Source organism: Tupaia chinensis, unplaced genomic scaffold (genome assembly GCF_000334495.1).
Source record: "Tupaia chinensis unplaced genomic scaffold, TupChi_1.0 Scaffold000082_1, whole genome shotgun sequence".
Taxonomy (NCBI): domain Eukaryota; kingdom Metazoa; phylum Chordata; class Mammalia; order Scandentia; family Tupaiidae; genus Tupaia; species Tupaia belangeri.
The window spans coordinates 1,439,642-1,449,920 of NW_006159543.1; the positions used below are offsets into that span (position 1 = coordinate 1,439,642).

Consider the following 10,279-nt stretch of genomic DNA (forward strand, 5'->3'; position numbering starts at 1 on the left):
GCCTGAAAGTGTGGAGGGGTTCCATTTTTAAAAAAAAAAAAAAAAAAGAATGATGTACAGGAGCAAGTCCCATAGTGCCAGTGGTTAAGTGCAGTTTTTCAGGAGCTAGATCCCACATGACTGACCGAGGTTCAAATCCTTACCCCCATGACTTGAAAAACACACTACTTATTCCCCAAATGGGTTGGAGAAAAAGGAGAACAGCATAACGACACCCTATTGGGGATTATTTTCTCTCTCTCTCCCCTCTCTCTCTTTCTTTCTGGAAAGCAAATTTACCCTTTGAAAATTAAAAGTTTTTAAATAATGGGGCCAGCCTCTGGCCTAGTGGTTATGTGAACAGGATCTCACAAGGCCAACTGTGCAGCTCAAGTCCCAGAGCTGGCTTGAGAAGCATGCTGGATTCATGTGCCTGCGTGCCTGAAATCCTGAAAGGAGACAGTAATGGAGTGAATGAGTTTATGGCATGACCATTCCCCATGGTGGATGCTTTCTTACTTCCTCTTTCTTTCTCTCTCTATTTCTCCCTCTTTCTTGCAAGCACACATACTCTCTGGCAAAATTTTTAAAAACACGGTGTATATCATGCCTATACCTTGAAAACATCATGCTAAGTGAAATAAGCCAGATACAGAAGACCTTATATTATGTAATTTAATTTATGTGAAAAGTTCAGAATAGATAAATCTGTATAAACAGAAAGCAAATTGGATTTTCTCAGGGCCTGGAGGAAGAAGGGTGTGTTAATGGGCACTAGATTTCTTTTAGTGAAAAAATGACAATTTGCTAAAATTACATCGTATGATGGTGGTTCAACCCTACTATACTAAAAACATGGTATATGAATTATCTCTCAATAAAATTAATTAAGAACTCTAATTACGCATGTTATTGAAAAACCCACAAGGTTTCTGTTTATAATATGTGATGTTTTCATTTGCCTTACAATTATTATCTCCAAGAATTTTTAAAAAGTTTAGTTCATACATAATAATCATATATATTTATGCAGTATTATGCAAGGTTTTGATAAATGCATAAACAAATAAGGTTAATTAGCATAATATATTTTTTTTTTTTTTTAGAGAGATTTTTGCTATAGGGCACATGCACTTGCGAGAAAGACAGAGAGAGACAGAGAGATAGAAAGCGAGAAATCACTCCTCAGGAGGTTGGTCACATTGCAATCCCTTCTCTTCCATTCTCCTCTTGGGATCTTGGGCACGCACGCACATGCGCCAGGCGTGAGTTTAAGCCACCGGGTCCATGACTCAAACCGTGGTCAACTACACAGAAGTTCAGCAACATAGCCATTACACTAACTGCTGGTCCTATCCTATTATATTTTTATGAGATTTAAATGGTTTAATTTCCAGAAATTAGTGAGAACATGCAGCATTTTGGTTTCTGTGTGATTTAAAAATGGACAATTGATCCAAACACACATTTTTAAAAGAAGACATATGAAAGGCCAACAAGTATACAAAAAATTGTTTCACATCTCTTATCATTGGGGAAATGAAAATCAAAACCACAATGAAGTATTATCTCACCCCAGTTAGAATGGCTAATATAATAAACTAAAAAATACCATATGCTGGGGGGATGTGGGGAAGAGGAAACTCTTGTACACTATTAGTGGGAATGAAAATTACTACAGGCATTTTGGAAAATGGTATTGAGGTTCCTAAAAAAAAATGATCTACCTTATGATCTAGTAATCCCAGTATTGGATATACATCCAAAGGAAAGGAAATTAGTATATCGGAGCTGTATCTACACTCCCATATTTATTGCAGCTGTATTCCCAATAGCCAAGATATGGATTCAATTGAAGTGTTTATCCACTGATGAATGATAAAGAAAATTGGATATATATGCACAATGGAATATGATTCAGTTATGAAAAAGGACAAAATCCTGTCACTCAATGCAACATGAATAAGCCTGAAGGAATTATGTTAAGTGAAGTAAGTCAGGATGATTTTCAGTTTCAGAATCATGAAATTTAATGAACAAATAGATGTTATTCTTTTCCTCATATTTCATTATGAACACATTTTAAGTAGTTTCATGCAGTGTGGTTACTGGAACTGCACATGACATGTGAGGAAGGAATGACCATGATTTAATGGGCTAATGTTTTAAGTAATTTGCTACTATTCCTAAACTGGGTGGTAAAGGATAAGGTAGAACCCATTATTTTTATTAACTTAATTCATATTTCTTTTTGTGAGTTCATCACCTTACAGAAACTCATATTGAATCTTACATGGTGACTTTTGGCCAGCTCAGCCAGCTTTGAACCATCATTTATCCAATTGTCTATGTTACCTGAACATTTCACTACCTATGACAGCTAAATAATATACACACTTAAAGATCTTATTGTATATATCTGCTCTCTACATTTATTAAAATATTAATGGGTCTTCATTGGTATAAAACTTTAGTTATGCAAGATGAACTTCTAGAGATCTGCCAGGTAATATAGTGCCTATAAGTAATGGTAAGATATTGTCCACCTTAAAATAAGGGGGGGCACCCCATGGTCCAACAGTTAGGTGGCTGGATCCTATATGGCCGACTGTGTGGTTTAAGCCCTGGACCCAGCAGCCTGGTAAGCATGCCAGGCATGTATGTGTGTGTGCCAAAATCCTGAAAGGTGAGAGAAATGGAGAAGAGATTTGCTCTGTGATAATTTCCCATGGTGGGTGCTTTCTCACTTTCCTTCCCTCCCTCTATCTCTCTGTGGCACACACGCACACACACACACACACACAGACAAATTTTTTTTTAAACTATGCTAAGAGGAAACATTTCATGTTAAGTGCTTTTAGCATATAACACAGAAAAAAAAAAGAAAAAAGAAATTTTTGGAAGTGTAGGTCGTGTTTAATACCTGATCATGGTTATAGTATAATGAGTGTATGCATATGTCCAAACTCATCAAAATATATACATTAAATCTGTACAATTTTATATATCAATTATACATCAATAAAGCTTTTTTTCCTTCTTTCTTCTTTTTTCTTTCTTTCTTTTTGAAAGGTTTTTGCTATAAGGCGAGTGCGCTTGCCAGACAGACAGAGAGAGACAGAGACAGAAAGCAAGAAATCACTCCACCAGAGGGGATGGCGATGCTGCAATTCCTTCTCCATTCTCCTTTCAGGATCTTGGGTACGCACGTGCATGCGCCCAGTGTGAGTTTAAGCCACCAGGTTCGAGACTCGAACTGTGATCGACTACATAGGAGTCTAGTGACATAGCCATTGTGCCAACTGCTGGTCCTGTTCTTTGTTTTTTTGTCATAGAGTGTGTATGCTTACCAGAAAGATACAGAGAAAGGACATGTGAGAAATTACTCCCCAGGGGTATGGCCATGCCACAGTCGCAATCCCTTCTCCATTTACCTCTTGGGATTTGGGGTATGCAAGTACATGTGCCTGGCATGATTTCAAGCTTCTGAGTCTGGGACTTGGAGTGCAATTGGCCACTTTGAAGTCCAGCACCTCAACCACCATGCCACCCACTGGCCCCAATTAAGATATATGTATATATATATATATATATATATACACACACACGATCTGGTGGCTTAAAACTCATGCCAGACATGTGTACATGTGTGCCCAAAATCTCGAGAGGTGAATGGAGGAGAAGGAATTATGGTGTGGCCACCCCCCACCCCCACCCCAAGAGGTGATTTCTCGCTTTCTATCTCTCTGGCAAGTGTATGCACCATATAGCAAAAATCTATCTCTAAGAAAATAAAAAAGGAGTATCTCTGCAATGACTCCTTAATATCTCATTATTAATATTCTCTGTTTAAAACAGAACCTATTTATTATTTTCTTTGTGATGTTCTTAATTTTCAAATACAGGTTTGGCTGTAAAATAATTAACAATGAGATGGGGATCACAACTTCCAGCTGATGGACTATTGTTTTAATCTTCTTGCTGTAGAATAAACTATGACTCTTACCCTTTCTCACCAAATATTTTCCATTCGTTGTCTTGCTACATTTTTTTTTCCTAGTGGCAGTCAATGCTTGTTCAATTTTACAGTATAATGCAAGAATAAAGATATGATGACTTCTGTAAAATGAGGCAAATCTGTAATTTTATTTTATATCTAAGATTGTAGCATGGTACTGAAGAAAAGATGCTATTACTAAGACATAGAGGAGATTGACTATGGTCCAAATATTCTTAGCTTACCTTGTTATCTTTATTTTTTTATTTATTTATTTTTTTGCTAGAGTGTATGTGCACTTGCCAGAGATAGAAAGACAAAGAGAGAGAGGGACCAGCAGATGGCCTAATGATTACATTACTGGACTCCCACATAGTCGACCGTGATTCAATTCTCGGACCAGGTGGCTTAAAACTCACATCATGTGTGTGTATGGGTACCCAAAATCCTGAGAGGAGAATAGAGAAGGCCATCCTCTTTTGGGAGGTTGATTTCTCACTTTCTATTTCTGTGTCTCTCTGTCTCCAACGAGCGCAAGCTCCATACAGCAAAAATCTCTCTTAAAAAAAGGGAAGAGAGAGAAAGGGAGAGGAGTAAGCCCTCTTCTATCCCCATGGGGAATGGCCTTGCTTAAATCCCTTCTCTTCTACCTCTCCTTCATTTCAGGATGTTGGGCCCACAAGCACATGCACCATGACTGTTTCTTAAGCCACCAAGTCTGGGACGTAAACTTCATGGTCGACCATGGAGCCCATCCAACTCCTTTTTCTATGAGGACTGCATGTGATACAACATAGTGACCTCAAAAGAAGTTCTAGGGGCCAGCAGGTGGTATAGTGGTAGAGGCACTGGACTCCCATACAGTGATTTGTATCCTGGGCCTGGCAGCTTGCGCTCTCTCTCTCTCTCTCTCTCTCTCTCTCTCTCTGTGAGCACATGTCCCCAGTAGCTAATTTTAAAAAACAACAATAATGGGACCAGCAGTTAGCGTAATGACTATGTCGCTGGACTCCCATGTAGTCGACCGCAGTTTGAGTCCCGCACCCAGTGGCTTAAACTCACGCCGGGCACGTGTGCATGTGTGACCAAGATCCTGAAAGGAAAATGGAGGAGAAGGTATTGTGGTGTGGCCATCCCCCCTGGGGGTGATTTCTCACTTTCTGTCTCTCTGTCTCTTTCCGTCTGGCGAGCACACGCGCCCTATAGCAAAAACCTCTCCCCCCCAAAAAAAGAAAGACAATAATGATGAATAAAATTAATAAATAATTCTTTCTTTCTTTTTAAAGAAGAATGCAGTTCTAGGTCCAGACTTGTTAAACACATTCTCGTCTTCCAGTGTTACTATATTTGTTAAGTAGTTTCACAGTGGTACATTTAACTCATTGGATATGATTATATATATATATATATATACCCCTGCGAATTTTGGGAGACACACACACACACACACACACACACACACACACACAAACACACACACACACACACACACACACTGGCATGACATTGAAGCCACTGGGTCCAGGACTCAAACCATGGTTGGTTATGTGGGAATGCAGCTACTTTAATCACCACACTACTTGCTGGTCCTGGATATGATATTTTAACAAAGCTTGACATTAGAACAAATGTAATTTTTTTCAGTTTAAGATATTCATGTCACTTCTACCTTTTACTGGAAGTCCAAATAGACTTGAATTTTCCTTTCTCAGAGTGATTTATGAGATTCCTAGCTAGTTTGTGAGCTTTCTGAGCACTCCCTTCTTTATCTCTTCTTGCTTACCTTTTTTGAAACTTTATTCTCTGCAAGTGTATAAATAATAAAAGGATAAATAAAGCTTATGCTATCAAATGTTAGTCCTTTTCAGAAGTCCTCATTTAATATTTACATTCTTTTCCTTTTTCTCTTGGTTTGAAGGAGGAAGGTCATAAAAGCGATGAGAGGAACTGTACTAGGTGACAAGTACTGGCTGAACTTAGAGATAATGATTTTTTGTTGAATTTAACGTACTTTAATATCATAATCAGGAGTTCTTCTACTGTCTCTCAGGTTTTCCACTAGCAGAATATTGAGAATAATAGAATTTTTGTCCTTTTTTGATATATAGATTTAATTTGTTCATGAAAAATAAGGAGACTCCTAATAGTTTATTCCCAGCTTTTCTGTGTAAATATCTAAGACAGAACCAGTTCAAGCCAAAATTTAATTATATACTATTATGTGCCTAAAATGATTTATAAGCATTTACCAAAAAATATGTATATATTTCTAGCACAAGATTCTTAATTTTTTTAAAATAAGATGTAAGGAGAAAAGAGATTGGTTTAGAAGCTATGCAGAAACACCCAAGTCACAGAAGATCTTATCCAACTAAACAAGTGTAAGCACTAAGTGAGGAAGGAAGTATTCAGTAGGTGAATTGAACAGTAGCACTTCATTGAAGAGGTCACAATCCTCATAAGCAGAGCAGTGAGGACTGGGGTAGAGATTTCTAATGATAGTGTTATGTTTTCATTGTTGTTGGGAAAAACATTTTTTTTTTTGCACTTCTTGCACATGTGATTGAGTTTTTTGTACAGAAGGGTAACAAAGCTGGGTTGGAGAAGGAAAAGTATAGACATAAACTGGAGAAGGGTGTTCATTCACACTTGACCTCCTATTCCCAGGGCTCAGGAGCCTTGCCATGGGTCTGCCCAATTCTTTCACATCAAGAAGTTGATCTTGTATGCCATATCTATGTTGTAGATCTGCCGACAAGTTTTATAGCTTTCCCGCCGGCAGCGGTGGCAAGTCTTCTCATAGTACCGTTGTCTCTTAAGGTCTTCAACGAGCTCATCCATGGTGAGGATTCTGTTTAGAGTCCTGTATGAGCCTTCCACATTCCCTTCTTGTACCAACACAGTCCTGGCAATGAACTTCAGGTGGTTTGCCATGACTTTGGATTTAAGTCTCCACTTTGCAGGACCCTAGCATAGGGAAGAAAAGAGCTGGTAGCAGGACGTCACCACAGAGACTGCGTCCCTGGGCAAGGGGGGACAGGAAGAGCCAGAAATCCGCAGGCTCCACATCATCCCTAATCCCTCAACTATAGCTCAATGTTCAGAAAGGGCCTGGGCGGAGAGCTGGGAAAGGGACTTTGTCTGTCTTTAGGAAAGGGGACAACACTGTGCAGACACATCCTCCCATCCTGCTTACCTTCCTCTCCACATACCCCGCCCCCCCAAAAAAAGACACTTGTTTTCTATGTCAAAGAGCCTATGAGTTCTTTTAAGGCTCTATTGGAAGAAAACATAATACAAATATTTATTGAGTGAAACATCATAGTGTGTGAATTGTCTCTGACCCCAAAGAAACTCTCAGTTTAATTAAGAATTTATGACTTACATATGTGAAACAATTATAGCTATGACAGAATTAGAACTTACTGTAAGCTCTTAGAGTAAACTCTCTTTGTTTGGGTAGGCTGCATGGTACAAGTGGGGTTTTTAGGTGTCCATTGAAGAATCAATAGACTTCTCCATGTTAAGATGAAATTTACCTTTAACAGTACTACCTAGTATAAATATTTGGCTGACATAATTAATGCAAAAATGAATTGCATTGTAGCACAACAGAGATGACAGTCATGTTATAAAGTCAGACTATTTGGATTCAAATTCAGATTTTATCTCTATTAACTGTATTGCTATAATATGGGCTAATAATAGTTTCTTTCCAATGGAGTTCTTAAAGGCCCAGTCATGGTAGCGCAGGTAGTAGCATGGTGCTCTGCATTGCTGAAAACCACATGATCAATCACAGGTTCAGATACTAGGTTGATGTGAAATACAGCAGGTGCATGCACACCTAAGCTCCTTACTAGCTGGAGGGCCAGCAGAAGTGGATTCTGCCATGATGAGACATTGTTGAGACTGCCTGTCTCTCTCTCTCTCTCTCATGTGTACACATGCACTCTAATGTTCTCATGAAAATAAACATGAAAAAATTTAATAGGGGTGTGATGAATTAATGAGAATGATACATCTACATATCATGGAAATCATATGAACCATGGACTCTCATAGTCTTTGGTTCAAATCTCAGTTGTGCCACTTAACTAAAGACCTTAGGCACTTCACTTTTCTAAGATTTGTTTTTTTTCATTTATAAATGGGTATGATAAAGCTTCACTCACAGGGTTTTTATGATTAAATGAAGCAATTTATGCAAAGCACTTAACAGAATGCCTGACATGTAGTAAAGGTTCTATAAATAACATTATATTGTTATACAGTCTAAGTCATAAAGAGACTTCAGTCTTACCTTTTTTATTCACATTTTCAGGGTGAACCTGGTCTACCCGGATACCCAGGGAACCCTGGTATCAAAGGTTCTATGGGCGATACTGGGTTACCTGGATTACCAGGGACCCCTGGAGCGAAAGGACAGCCAGGCCTTCCTGGATTTCCAGGTAATATTCATTTTCTTAAATGCTTCCTTGTATTCTTCCTTATCTATTTTAACCTGTATCACAGAACAACTTATTTGACAGACTTGTATTCTGTTTCCCAATTAGATGCTGACTAGCAAAAAAATCTCAAACTAGCTCTTTATCTTTTCTTTGCCCAAACTTCGTTCTATACAAAATGAGAATGAGTGTTACTGACTCAGCAGGACCATATCCTGTGGGCAGAGAGACTTATTTGATGGAACATTTCTCAATCTTTGATTTCTAGCCACAAATCAATTAAGAGGTCTTACTATTTTTTGTAGGTGACAATATTCACTACCAAGGCCTTAGAAAGTTGTACGCAGGCACACAGCTGGAGACTGTTGGTAGGACAATTGTACAGTTCATTCAAATGGCAAGGACTGAGTCATTCAATTAAAAGGACTTACTTATACTTACTATAGTCAAGTAGGTAGCCTGAACTAGATTATTATAGTACCTGCTAGTTCATACTTGTATTTAATTTTTTGTTTGTTTCTTTTCATTGTACAGTGGCATAGATGAATGAGTTTTTGTTTATCTTTTTATTAACCTTGTTCTTAAAGTATAATGTTCATATATATTCACCTGGAAATAGATTCATGGGACCACCATAAATATCAAGATATAAATAATGATTTCATCTCATAAAGTTTGCCCATGCTCCTTCACAGGAAGCATACCTCTACCTCCACCCAAAGGCAGCCACTACTATGACTTCTATCACTATCACTTAATTTTGTCTCTTACTGGAATTCATATACAATGGAATTGCACAATGTTTATCCTTGTGTAAGTTTCATTTATTTTGTTACATGTGTCAGTGGATAAATAATGATTTCATCTCATAAAGTTTGCCCATGCTCCTTCACAGGAAGCATACCTCTACCTCCACCCAAAGGCAGCCACTACTATGACTTCTATCACTATCACTTAATTTTGTCTCTTACTGGAATTCATATACAATGGAATTGCACAATGTTTATCCTTGTGTAAGTTTCATTTATTTTGTTACATGTGTCAGTGGTTTCTCCTTTACCAACACTGGTAATATTCCATAGAAGAAATGTACTACAGCCAATTACCTGTTTTCATGTAGATGAACTTTTGGTGTGTTTCCAGGTTAAGGCTATTATGAAAAAAGATACTATTAAAATTCTCTCCCATGTTTTATGGTGTATGTATGTACTGATTTCTCTGTCTTTTTTTTAACTGCCAGAAGGCATGTGTGTTTGCCAGAGAGACCAAGAGAGAGAGACAGAGAGGGAGAAGGCATCCCCCAATGGGGTGTAGTAATACCACAATCTCTTCTCTATTTTACCATTCTATTGGGATGTGGGGCATGCATGCACACATGCCTGGTGTGTTTTTTAAGCTGCTGGTGCTAGGATTTGAACCACAGTCAGCCATGTAGGATCCCACTCCTTTAACTATTAGGCTACAAGGCCAGCCCCTTACTGATTTCGTGCAGACATAAACTTAGTAATAGAATTGGTGAATCATAGGAGAACCATACATATTACTTTAGTAGATGGTGCCAGTCTTCTAAAGTGGTATAAATTGCTGTCACACTAGCAATGTATGAATTTTCCAATTACCCATATCTTAACCATTGCTGAATATTGTAAGTCTTTTTAACTTTTCCTATTTTCATGGGTATATAGAAGCATTTTATTAATGTCTTAATTTGCATTTTCCTAATGAATAACAATATTAAACACCTTTTCATACACATTTTTCTTTTCTTTTCTTTTTTTTTTTGAGAAGTTTTTGCTATAGGATGTGTATGCTCACCAGGAAGACAGAGGAAGAGAGACAGAAAGCGAGAAATCCC

General features: G+C 38.0%; 1 protein-coding gene and 1 pseudogene across 1 annotated transcript in view; one reads left to right on the plus strand and one right to left on the minus strand.

Moving 5' to 3' along the window:
• The window catches only part of COL4A5 (collagen type IV alpha 5 chain), a 229,320-nt gene that overhangs the window by 176,822 nt on the left and 42,219 nt on the right, over window positions 1-10,279 (plus strand). The window contains exon 38 of the mRNA XM_014585694.2: window positions 8,301-8,427. Within this exon, the coding sequence (XP_014441180.1) occupies window positions 8,301-8,427 (127 nt within the window). The remainder of the gene's footprint in view (window positions 1-8,300; window positions 8,428-10,279) is intronic.
• Window positions 6,680-6,924, minus strand: LOC102487337 (28S ribosomal protein S21, mitochondrial pseudogene; annotated as a pseudogene).